This window comes from Arachis hypogaea, chromosome 9, assembly GCF_003086295.3.
Source record: "Arachis hypogaea cultivar Tifrunner chromosome 9, arahy.Tifrunner.gnm2.J5K5, whole genome shotgun sequence".
Lineage (NCBI taxonomy): Eukaryota > Viridiplantae > Streptophyta > Magnoliopsida > Fabales > Fabaceae > Arachis > Arachis hypogaea.
This window is the reverse complement of record NC_092044.1, coordinates 25,259,064-25,272,503: the sequence shown is the minus strand read 5'-3', so window position 1 is coordinate 25,272,503 and position 13,440 is coordinate 25,259,064. Positions and strand designations below refer to the sequence as shown.

At 36.8% G+C, this 13,440-nt stretch overlaps 1 protein-coding gene across 1 annotated transcript; it reads left to right on the top strand.

Moving 5' to 3' along the window:
- The first annotated feature begins 11,909 nt into the window (after window positions 1-11,909).
- Window positions 11,910-13,019, top strand: LOC112709026 (uncharacterized). Its single transcript, XM_025760934.1, has 2 exons — window positions 11,910-12,324; window positions 12,409-13,019. Exons 1-2 carry the CDS (start codon window positions 11,910-11,912, stop codon window positions 13,017-13,019), a joined length of 1,026 nt encoding a protein of 341 aa, XP_025616719.1.
- The last annotated feature ends 421 nt before the right edge of the window (window positions 13,020-13,440 follow it).

Here is a 13,440-nt window from a genome sequence, read left to right as displayed (position 1 = left end):
CACAAGTGAAACCGAGCCTTCACCAAAAACTGAACCGAGTTCAAACCGGCCAGGTTTGGGTTACATTTCGAAAAATGAGGCTGTTTTCAAGAAACCACCATTTTACAACAAAACCTCATATTCGAAAGATAAAAATGTTCAAAAAAATTCTGGTGAAAATGCTTTTGTAAAGAGGAATAACTTTAATAAAAATCAGTTTGTTAAAAGAAATGCATTTCCTCCTAAAACCAGAAAATTTCAACACTTTAATCATTTCAAGCAATATATCTCACCTCAAGTTCAGCGACACACTTCAGAAAATCATTGTGTCAATTGCAAGAAATTTGGTCACTCATATGTGCAATGTTTCATTGAAAAAAGAGTTATTGGAAACAAAATTTACAATATTGTTTGTGATTTCAATGCACTTGGGCAACCAAGATGGGTTAACTTCAGAGGATCCAAATTAATTTGGATACCTAAGGCTACTTGAAACTCATCATGCAGATTTGCCTAGCATCCAAAAACAAAAAGAACATGTGGTACATGGATAGTGGATGTTCAAGGCACATGACTGGAAGGTCAACCTATTTCATCAAACTAAATAAGTATGATAGAGGTTTTGTGACCTTTGGAGATGATGGTAAAGGTAAAATCATTGCTGTTGGAAAAGTAGGTAATGAGCAATCTACTTTCATTGATAATGTACTTTTGGTATGTGGTTTAAAGCACAATCTTTTGAGTATAAGTCAGCTGTGTGATTTAGGATATTTAGTTGTTTTCAAAAGGCTTGAATGCTGTGTTGTTAATGAAAAGACAAATGAAGTGATGTTTGTTGCCAAGCGTTTCAATAATATGTATGGACTTACTCTTGATGAACTAAAGGACCAAAATGTAGCTTGTCTTCACTCTAAAGAATCTGAAAAGTGGTTATGGCACAAGAGATTGGGCCATACAAGTATGTTTCAAATAAACAAACTTGTAAAGAAAGAATTAGTAAGAGGTCTCCCTTTGATAAAGTTTGACAAACACATCACTTGTGATGCTTGCCAAATGGGAAAACAAACAAAAAAGTTCTTTTAAACCAAAGGAAGACATCTCTACTAAAAGACCACTTGAGTTACTACACATTGATTTATTTGGTCCAACAAGAACTCAAAGCCTAGTTGGTAAACATTATGGTTTAGTAATTGTGGATGGCTATACTAGGTTTGGTTGGGTTTTATTTCTTGCACACAAAAATGAAGCTTTTTCAGCCTTTGAACCTTTTTGCAAGAAACTTCAAAATGAAAAGGATTTAAAAATTTCTTCTATAAGAAGTGATCATGGAACTAAATTTGAAAATAATTTGTTTGAATCCTTTTGTGAGGAATTTGGAATATCTCACAACTTCTCTTGCCCAAGAACACCACAACAAAATGGTGTTGTGGAAAGAAGAAACAGAAGCATACTTGAGATAACAAGAGCTATGCTTTGTGAGAGTAATGTTCCAAAATTCCTTTGGGCTGAAGCGGTCAATACGGCTTGCAACATTTTGAATAGAACAATCATAAAAATTTTTTTGAAGAAAATCCCTTATGAACTTTGGAAAGGCTACCCACCAAACTTAGATTACTTGTACATCTTTGGATGCAAATGTTTTATTTTAAATAACAAAGAAAATTTGGGTAAATTTGATCCAAAGGCTTATGAGTGTTTGTTTGTAGGATATTCCACAACTAGTAAAGCATATAGGGTTTATCATCAAGATGCTAGAATTATTGAGGAGTCCATACATGTTACATTTTGTGATACTAACTTGGTGCAAAGCATTTTGGAAGATTGTGATGCAGGAAATCAAACTCAAAAGGAGGATGAATCTGCTCAAAATCATGGAAAAGAAAATTCTGGACAAGCTGAACTAGAAACTGCGAATGCTGAAAATTCAAGAGACAATTCCATTTTGTCTCATGAATCTGAAGGAAATCCTGCAGCCAGCAGTGCCCAGAATCCCTTGGTGACTGAATCTGCCTCCAAGTCCACCAGACCTCGTGAGTAGAGATTCTTAAAGAATTATCCTGAGGAATTTGTCATTGGGGACGTCTCTCATGGAGTGCAAACAAGGTCTTCCACTAGAAAGGCAAATGAAGGATCCAACATTGCCCTTCTATCACAGATAGAGCCTCAAAACGTTAAGGAAGAACTTAGTGACCCATCTTGGGTTAAATCTATGGAGGATGAGCTTCTTGAGTTTGAAAAGAACCAAGTATGGACTTTGGTTCCAAGGCCAAGTGGAAAGAAAGTGACTGGCACCAAATGGATATTTCGGAACAAGCTGGGAGAAGATGGTAGCATTGCAAGAAATAAGGCAAGGCTAGTGGCTCAAGGATATGACCAAGAAGAAGGAATAGACTTTGATGAATCCTTCGCCCCTGTTGCCCGAATGGAAGCCATAATACTTCTCTTAGCTTATGCTGCATTTTGTGGTTTTAAATTATATCAAATGGATGTGAAATATGCATTTTTGAATGGTGTGATAGATAGAGAAGTGTATGTGGAGCAGCCTCCTGGTTTTGAAAATAAAGTTCATTCTAATCATGTTTTCAAATTGTCTAAATCTCTCTATGGTTTAAGACAAGCTCCTAGAGCTTGGTATGAGAGACTTAGCTCTTTTCTTTTGAAAAATGGTTTTCAAAGAGGCACCACTGACACAACTCTATTCATCAAAAACTCTAATGATTCTTTTATTCTAGTCCAAATATATATTGATGACATTATTTTTGGATCAGCAAATGAATCCCTTTGTTCTGAATTTGGAAAACTCATGACAAGTGAATTTGACATGAGTGTGATGGGTGAACTTAATTTCTTCCTTGGGCTGTAAATTAAACAAACTGAAAAAGGTATTTTCATTCATCAAGAAAAGTATGCCAAGGAATTAGTTAAGAAATTTGGTATGGAAAATGCCAAACCCATGGGAACACCCATGCATCCTAGTTCTAAGTTAGATAAGGGAGAAGCTGAGAAAGATGTTGATGAGACTAGGTATAGAGGAATGATTGGTTCTCTTATGTACTTAACTTCCTCTAGACCCGATATTGTGCAAAGTGTTGGATTGTGCTCTAGGTTCTAATCCAAACCTAAAGAGTTACATCTTTCTACAGTTAAAAGGATCATTAGATATGTTCATGGCACATCTAATTTTGGTCTTTGGTATCCTAAGATTGATGATTTTTCTGTAGTTAGTTATTGTGATGCAGATTTTGCTGGTGATAGAGTTGATAGAAGGAGCACTTCAGGCCTATGTTGTTTTCTTGGGAAGTCCTTAAATGTTTGGTCAAGTAAGAAGCAACCAACAGTGGCCTTATCCACTGCAAAGGCTGAGTATATAGCCGTTTCTTCTTGCTGTTCTCAGCTTTTATGGTTAAAAACACAGCTTGCTGATTACAAATTAAAGGTTGAAAATATTCCCTTGATGTGTGATAATATGAGTGCCATTAATATTTCTAAAAATCCAGTTTTGCATTCAAGGACGAAGCATATTGAAGTGAAATTTCACTCAATAAGAGAACATGTCCAAAATGGGGATATTAGTATTCAATTTGTTAAATCTGAGGAGCAATTAGCAGATATTTTTACAAAACCATTAGCTGAGGATAGATTATGTATGCTTAGGACTTGTCTAGGAATTTTGAGTTATGATTCTTTATTTGAAAATTGCTGATGTATTTGCTGGAGATTTTTGTCTCATAAACAGGTATGAGACAATTCTGGGTAGGTGATAAACATCTCCATCAAGCCAGTGTGTTCTAAGCTTGTTTCAAATGAAAGATAATCTGGGCCAACCTCAAAATCAGATCTAGAGTGGTCCATTGTGTTCCTTAAATCCAATTATCTCTGGGCCCATATGTGAATGTTACATTTTTGGTTGATGGGCTGTGTGTTTATTTTTAATAATTTTTCATTTAATGTTTATAATCCAAAAAAATTTTTCAGTTTATTTTTTTGGTTTTTCAAAATTTAAAATTCATTTCTTATTTTATTTTCAAATCAAATCAAATCTTAAATTTTTGAGGTCAGGTCTTTTCATGTCATTTCAAAAGGTGATGCAGTTGCATGGTTTTGGAAAACCACTTTTGGGTACGGTTACCAACACTCCCTCTCTTCCCTCCATAACTTCTTCTCAAACCCTTCGATTTCTTCTCTCTCACTCCACTGCCTCTCTTCCATCAAAAGCCTTAATCTAACCAAAATGAGGAAGAAAGTTATTGCTAAAAGAGCACCGCGTTAGAAAATCCATAAACCTCCAGGATATCCTAGACCATCAACTCGTTCTCAAGACACCACTTTTACTCCTTCACCCTCTCCTCCTACCTCTCCTCCTCGCACTGTTCCTATGGCGCGAACCAAGACCACTCCAAGGTACCCTGCTCTTGCCAAACCGACGCCACCAACTAAGGCAACGCCATCCAAACCAAGTTCCTTAAAACCTAGTTCATCCAAGGGTAAGTGTCCTGCTGTTGAAGACCCTGTTCCTGAGATAACAAAACCTAAGTCAAGGTCTGTTCCTGTGCGTTCACAAAGAGGTAACCCTCATCACCCTCTCAAATCTGTTAGAGAACCAGACATTGATCCTTTTGCTCACAAATCACACTTCATGACATCTCACTCAGATTATAACCTCCATCGTTTCAAATCTGCCATGAACCATGATTTTTACGAGGGAGTTATTCAGCATCATACTCTATGTCCCTCTTTTCTTGCTGATTTACCAGATTTGAAAAAGAAAGGTTTTTCTTTTGTTGAAAATTTGGAATTTTTAGACTGAAATCACCTTTTCAAAATCAAAAAACATGTATATCATCAGTTAGTCAAAGAATTTTATGCAAACATGACTTATCATGAAGGAAGTGTGCATTCTTATGTTAAGGGCAGAGACATTATCTTGAATAATGAAACTATCAGTGAATCCTTGAAGTACACTGATGTTGGGCCGTGTGCTTATACATCTGTGAAGTGGGATGAATGTGTTGGTATCTCTTACAATGATGCTCTAGCTCACATTTGTGAACATGTTTCCTTAATTGATGGCATCACACCCACTCACAAAGCCCTCGGATATGAACGTGCTCAGTTGCACCGTATTGTCAACCACATTTTAATTCCTCAAAGTGGTTCATATCAAAGGGTTTCTTACACTGACACACTTGTTTTGTATGCCCTAATCACTAAAACAGAAATCTCTTTTGCCTATTTGATGGCTAGATACATGTTTGATTCTGTTAGAAGTGTGAATGATAAAGCACTACCTTATGGCATGTTTTTGACTTGCATATTTGAGACTTTTGGTGTTGACCTGTCAAATGAGGCTTATGAAAATAAACATTCATACCTAAAAGGGGGTGGTTCAGTGAAACAACAAAAAGGACCAACTCGATCTGAGAGAGTGGTTCTAGATGATGATGATGAAGAGTACATCCCAAATGACTCTCCTCCTCCTTCCACTGAGGGTACTTCCATTTTCACTGGGAAGAAATCTGCTCTGCTGAATGTGGTCAAGGATGTTGCTCAAGAGTTTGTTTCCCAATCAAATCATTTGATTGCCATGAGCAAGGAACAAAGGAAGCTACTTCGGAGGGGGATGGTTCTGATGCCTAGGATTTGTCTCATAAAAACTGATGCTGCTGCTCTCTTTTTGTCTCATGAACTCTGTTTCTTTAGCTACTTTTGAACTGTTTTTTTTTGGATGACTGTAATAACTCTAGATATTGCTGCACCTTTGGTAGTTTAGTCAGTACTTTACACTATGGACTAACTCTTTTCTGCAGGATGCAAGACTTTGTTTTAGTTGATCTTGCTTTTTATCCACCCTTGATGACAAAAGGGGAAGTAATAGCAATAGGATAATAGATCCTAGTACTTCTTTTGGGATTTTTGCTACATTAATACTTGAGTTTGCATGCTGAATATTCTTTGCTGCATTAATACTTGATTTCACATGCTGAACCAGTTTACTGATGGTATTAGCTTGATATTGGGCTGATTATGTGATGTTGCTTATTTGATATCCTTTAGTCAAGATAAATGTATTTTAGCTCTTTATTGTGCTCTCTTTAAAATCAAAGAAAATTAGGAACAAAGAGGAAAGCACAAATTCAGGGGGAGCTAATCTTGAAAAGAAAAAGGGGAGTAACATAAAAGCAAATGACAAAAATCAAAGGGAGTTTCTATACCTTACTCAATTTATTTCCTTTTGATCATTGCTTAAACCATGTTTGTCATCAAGGGGGAGATTGTTGAGTTAAGAAATTAACCAAATTAATTAGTGATGACAAACATTATTTTTGGGCAAAATAAATAATTAGTGTTGATTATTTATATCTACTTATTAACAAATTGTTTATTGTTGCAGGCCAAATTTCAATAGCCCAAATGGAATAAAAAGCAATCAGCAAGGTTATTGGGCTGAAAGCAAAATTAAGAGCCTAAGGAAAAGCAAAGAAAGAAGCCAAAGAAATCAAATCGGGCCAAGCATACCAATACCCGATCCAAGCCCGATCTGGTTTCAGAAAAGCAAATCCCTCTCTTTTGATTAACCAAAAGCAACGTTCATCTCTCTCTCTCTTACCAAGTCAAATCAGTTTCAGAAAAGTAAGAAAGAGAAAGAGAGAAATAGCTTATTCACCAAGATAGTCACCAAAGAAGCAAGAAAGAAAAAACTAAGCTTGAAAGGCAGAAGTCATCTCAACAAATCCAAACCAAATCAAGCTTAGGTTATAGGTAAATCTTTTCCTCATACATGCAACTCGGTCTAATCTCTTCTTCCCAACTCTCTGCTCTATCCGAAATGGGATACATGGGAAAGAGGATTTCTGTTCTTCCTTGGTATGTATCTACGGTCTTAAACAAGACTTGGGAACCAAGTTGGTTTTCAAGGGCTCAGATCAAGTTGACCATTGGAAGATTTCTATGGTTGCTGTTTTATGGCTTTCGGCCAAGATGAGGAAGTCAGAAGGAGAGTTTCTATTCTGAGGATTATTGAGAAAAAGTGAATCTGTGGTTGGTGAAGCTCAAGGCTCAAGGTGTTGACCTTGGGAGAAGGTCCCAGCAACATGCAAGGAGAATAAAAGAAGACTTCTTGCTCATTCAGAACCAATGAGAGAAAACCAGAGTTTGTGAGTTGTGTTCTGAAGAGAAGTTCCTCTACTTGGATAATGCTTTCTTTCAAAGAAGCATTTGGCCAATACTGAAGAACTCAATCTGAGGTTTGCGAATCTGGTTATGCACATAGCTAAGAGGCTGTTGATGAAGTCAATCTCCTTCATGTTTTACTGATTGTAATGTACTTTTCTAAGTTTATCTTTCTGTAATTTCTTGTGAGAAAAGGCATTGTGAGAAAGCTCAAGTAAAAGCCATGAGTGGAAAAAGGCTGAGTGATACACTTGCGAGAAAAGTCTAGAGTTATTTTCTGATTTTTTTAGGTTGGTTAAGTGTCGTGTATCATGTACCTGTTTGGTATCCCTTTCTTAGTTGGGTTAGCACTAAGAGTGAATAGTTAGAAGTTAGCATAGCCAATGTCAAGTTAGGTTAGAACTTGAGTGTGAAATTGGTGTATGTAATACTGTTAATTATAGTGAAATTCTTCCATAATTGTGGAGGAGACTGGATGTAGGTTGCAAAGCACAAGGCAACCGAACCAGGATACATGCTGGTGTTCACTTTTCTCTTCTCTGCTGAGTTCTGTTTTCTGATATTCATGAGACAAAAATAAATTGTCTCATAAATTTCTGCTGCTGAGTTCAAACAGAATCAGAATTGTAATTTTTTTTAAAAGGGTCATAACAACAACTTAAAAGGAAGGCATAGATTCAACACCCCTTCTCTAAGCTTACCACAACCTTCAGAGAAGAATTGAAGGAGGAGTGAATTCAAGAAGAACGAAAGAAATTGAGAAGAAGAGTTCAGAGGTTGAGAGAAGAGAAGAGAAGTTTCTAGAGAAAGTTTTGGTGAACTGAATTAGTTGAATCTGAACTAACTGAACTGTTCATTACAAAGTGCACTATATATATAGTGTAGTGAGATATAAGGACAGATGGCAACTAACAGAATTTAGCTAAATACTATTAACTAATCATTAAGTAATCACTAACTGACTCAATTGGTTCTCATAACCTCTATCAGTATAGACACAAGATTAATTAGATAACAAATTGAATTTTACTTAATATGTTATTTTCTGCTCATATTTTTTCATTAATTATTTTACTTTTTATATTTACAGTAAATATTGAATGTAAAAGAAAAAAATAATATTGAATGTTATGTATTTTATTATTGAACTTAAAAATAATATTGAATTATATCAAATTTAAGTTCTATAATTAATAATAACATGATAGTATAATTTTAAGTTGTATAATATAATAGAAAAATATAACAATTTATGTATGCTTTTTATATAGCAATAATATTATATATATTTATATATCTCCTCTTTTAGCTTTTTTTTTAAAAATGTTGGCATATAATTAATGCTGATAACATATATATTGAATAAGTATCTCTATTGAATTAATCATAAAGGTTAATAAAATATAATGGCATAAATTTCATCTAATTATAGCAAGTATCTCCATTGAAAATATTTGCTAATTATTATCGTGTATAATTAGTGTGTGTGTGTCTATATATATATATATATATATATATATATATATATATATATATATATATATATATATATATATATATTGAATTGTTACAATTATTTATCATCTAGAAAATTCGTACCTCAAACATAGAACTTCTTCTGTTTATTATTTTTCATACCTAAGGGATACTAACTACGATTCTATCAACAGTATTAGCTATGGTAGATTATGTAATGAAAAAGTTTGAAAAATAAAGGCAATAATTATAAGGTTATGGAAAGTTCTATCCAAATTTGACAAGAACAAGACGACTTATATAGGAATGGTTCTCATGGATGAAAAGGTAAGTTGATTATTTTCCATGATTCTTTCAACTAATGTTAGGTCCATTTTATAAATATTTTTTGTTCATATTTTAAGTTTATTTGATAAGTAAACCCTTGCATGAATAAAAGACAGTGTGATTTTATAGATTTATAATAAGTGTGTACTAATAGCCTTTATATTTAATTTATTTTATAGTGTGATAATAGCCAATATATTTGTTGGTAGATTTAACTATTACTATATTATTTATGATCACATTCGATATATATGTCTAATTTATTGAAGAAAGTATATTATTAAAACCGATTAATAACTATTTTAGAGTTAATCTAATTAACACGATTAAAAAAAACAAACCATGCATAACATATTACTTTTTTATTAATCAAATTATTATAATTTAAATTAATTTAAAAAAATAATTTAAAATTATAATTTCAATCTTATCACGTGCATGGCATGGTGGTGGACGAAATTGTGATTCAATTGTTATTCCATCTTGCAAAATTCATTGCTTTTCATTCCCTGGTAATGGCGCCAAAAACATGATGCCAATACCATAGTTCACAACTCCGTTCAACTTAACCAGCAAGTGTACTGGGTCATCCAAGTAATACCTTACGTAAGTAAGGGTCGATCCCACAGAGATTGTTGGTATGAAGCAAGCTATGGTTACCTTGTAAATCTCAGTTAGGCAGATTAAATTGGTTTATGGTTTCGAAAATTAATAATAAAAAGAAAATAAAAGGGATAGAAATACTTATGTAAATCAATAGTGGGAATTTCAGATAAGTGTGTGGAGATGCTGAGCTCCTCTTGAATCTCTACTTTCCTATTACAATCATCCAATCCTTCCTACTCCTTTCCATGGCAAGCTGTATGTAGGGCTTCACCATCAGCGGTGGCTACTTTCAATCCTCTCGGGAAAATGATCCTATGCGCTGTCACTGCACGGCTAATCGTTTGGAGGCATCACCCTTGGTTGATGGCTACATCCCGTCCTCTCAGTGAAAACGTTCCTATGCTCTATCACAGCACGGCTAATCATCTGTCGGTTCTCAATCAGGTTGGAATAGAATCCATTGATTCTTTTGCGTCTGTCACTAACGCCCAGCCTTCAGGAGTTTGAAGCACGTCACAGTCATTCAATACCGGAATCCTACTCGGAATACCACAGACAAGGTGAGACCTTCCGGATTCCCAGGATCCTACTCGGAATACCATAGACAAGGTTAGACTTTCCGGATCCTCATGAATGCCGCCATCTATCTAGCTTATACCACGAAGATTCTGTTGGGGAATCTAAGAGATATGCGCCCGGCCTAAGGTAGAACGGAAGTGGTTGTCAGTCACGCGCGTTCATGGGTGAGAATGATGATGAGTGTCACGGATCATCACATTCATCAAAGTTAAGTGTAACGTATATCTTGGAATAAGAATAGAAGAGAATTGAATAGAAAGTAATAATAATTGTATTGAAACTTGAGGTACAGCAGAGCTCCACACCCTTAATCTATGGTGTGCAGAAACTCCACTGTTGAAAATACATAAGTAAAAGGTTCAGGCATGGCCGAATGGCCAGCCCCCAAAACGTGATCACAAGATTCAAAATACAATCCAGGATCTGGTCAAAGACTCTAATACAATAGTTAAATGTTCTATTTATAATACACTAGCTCCTAGGGTTTACATGAGTAGGTAATTGATGCATAAATCCACTTCCGGGGCTCACTTGGTGTATGTTTGGGCTGAGCTTGATCATTTCACGAACTGAGGCTTCTCTTGGAGTTGAACTCCGAGTTATGACATGTTTTTCAACTCCGGATCATGACGTTTTTCTGGCGTTTAACTCCAGACAGCAGCATGTACTTGGCGTTCAACGCCAAGTTACGTCGTCAATTTCCGAATAAAGTATGGACTATTATATATTGCTGGAAAGCTCTGGATGTCTACTTTCCAACGCCGTTGAGAGCGCGCCAATTGGAGTTCTGTAGCTCCAGAAAATCCATTTCGAGTGTAGGGAGGTCAGATTCCAACAGCATCAGCAGTCCTTTTGTCAGCCTTTTTCAGAGTTTTGCTCAAGTCCCTCAATTTCAGCCAGAATTTACCTGAAATCACAGAAAAACACACAAACTCATAGTAAAGTCCAGAAATGTGAATTTAACATAAAAACTAATGAAAATATCCCTAAAAGTAGCTTGAACTTACTAAAAACAACCTAAAAACAATGCCAAAAAGCGTATAAATTATCCACTCATCACATGGATAATTACACTTGTTTAAAACAATAAATGAGATCACCATTATATAAGTCATTTAATTTGAAATAGCATAATTTGTGATTATAATTAATATATGTTGGTCCGGCCATTACAAATCCTATGTCATAAATCGGCTTTATCACTCATAACTCGCCATTATTCACATCTATTACCCAGATATTTGGCGTTATAAGTCGACATTTTAGTCATTACTCGGCAATTTACGTTATTAATCAGCGTTGCAGTTACAAATCAAGAATCGATGTCATTTATCAAAAACTAACGTTACAAATCAGCTTAACGGACTGCTTCACAAAAGTGAAACATCTAAACCCTTATTATTGCTCTTTAATACAGGCAATAAAGCAGGAACATAACCGATTTACACACTATCACCTATAAAAGGTATGATCTTCTATCCTGAAGACACATTGAATTCTCAATACTAACTTAAGCTTCGGAGTGCCTTTGCAGGTACACTCTCCCCTATTTCTTGCTCAAAGCTCTACGCAATTGGACACCCTCTTAGAGTAAAGCTCGGGTTATCATAAGGCTTGAAGGTCGGCCCCGAAAGTAATAACTCGGTGTCGACTCCCAGAGACTGAGCTCTCCCTCCAGGTATCCATACAAGAACAATTGGCGCCCACCGTGGGGCCGAAAATATAAGCCTCTTTCTCTATATTATTGGCCTCGAGGTTCCCGTTTTGAAGTCATGGCTGAACAACCTCCACCCTCGCCATTCGAATTGCTCCAGATGGTGACGGAGTTGCGGCAAGTCATGGCTGAGGAGAACCAAAGAATGGCAAATCAAATTGCCAACTTGAATAACACTCAAACCGAAAACAATGACCGACAAGAACGGACAGAAGAAGCCGAGCAGCAGTCAGGGCCAACACATGTCTCAGACACTGCTCGACAGGAAGGGGAGCAGCCCGAACATAATGAGGACACTCAGAAAAACATCAAAAATGACGATCAGGAAAGCTGCCCTGGACCATTCATGGCGGAGGTGATGAACTTCGTGCTGCCCCGAAGATTTACTCTGCCAACCACCCTAACTCCCTATGATGGGTTAGGTGATCCGAAGAAATACATCAAAAAGTTCACCTCCATAATGATAGTAAACGGTGCATCTGATAAAGTTTTATGTCGTTGTTTTCCATCTTATTTAGACGGTCCTGCACTTGATTGGTTTTGTTCTTTGCCTGCAGGTTCCATTTCTCGATTCCGAGACATATCAAAACCCTTTGAGGAGCACTTTGCTGGATCCGCCATCTACCTCCACGACTCCGATTACCTGAACACAGTCAAGCAAGGCCAGCATGAAAGCCTCAAGGACTACATGACGCGCTTCACAAAGATAGCCATAAGCATACCCGACCTCCACCCCGAGGTAGAACTACACGCCATAAAAAGTAGATTAAGACCAGGAAAGTTCCAGGAAACTATTGCTGTAGCCAAACCAAAAAGTATGGCCGAATTCCGTGAAAAAGCTAAAGGACAGATTGACATCGAAGAGATCCGACAAGCTCGGAAAATAGAAAAGCCTCACTATAAAGACGACGACAAGTCACGGGACAGCAAGAAGAATTTCAAACCAATCCCACGATATGTTACCTACACCAAATTCAACACCAAGCGCGATGACATCATCAAGGAGATCTTGCATTCGAAGTTAATCAAGCCACCACGGAAAGCTGGCAATTACCCAGATTCAAAGGGCACTGACCGATCAAAATACTGCTCTTTTCACCAGAAGCACGGACACAATACCGACGACTGCGTCATCGCCAAAGACATGTTGGAGCGATTAGCTCAGTAAGGTCATCTGGACAAATTCATAAGCGGCCACATGCAACGGCGAGCACCTCCTCCAGGAGAACAAAGCTCGGCTACACAACATAACCGAGATAGAGACCGACCGAACAATATCCATCCTGAACTACCATCATGTACAATTAACTGTATTTCTGGAGGTTTTGCAGGTGGAGGAGCCACAAGTTCGGCAAGGAAAAGATCTTACCGAGCTATCCTTTCCATCAACGCCGATCAAAGTCAACAACAGTTGCCGCCTACATCTCCACAGATAACATTCCAGACAGCCGATCATGACAACAGCGTAGCAAATCTGGATGATCCCGTCGTAATCTCCCTACAGCTCGGAGATCTCCAAATTAAAAGGGTGTTGCTTGACCCAGGCAGCAGCGCCGACGCTCTCTTTTACTCGACTTTTCAGAAAATGA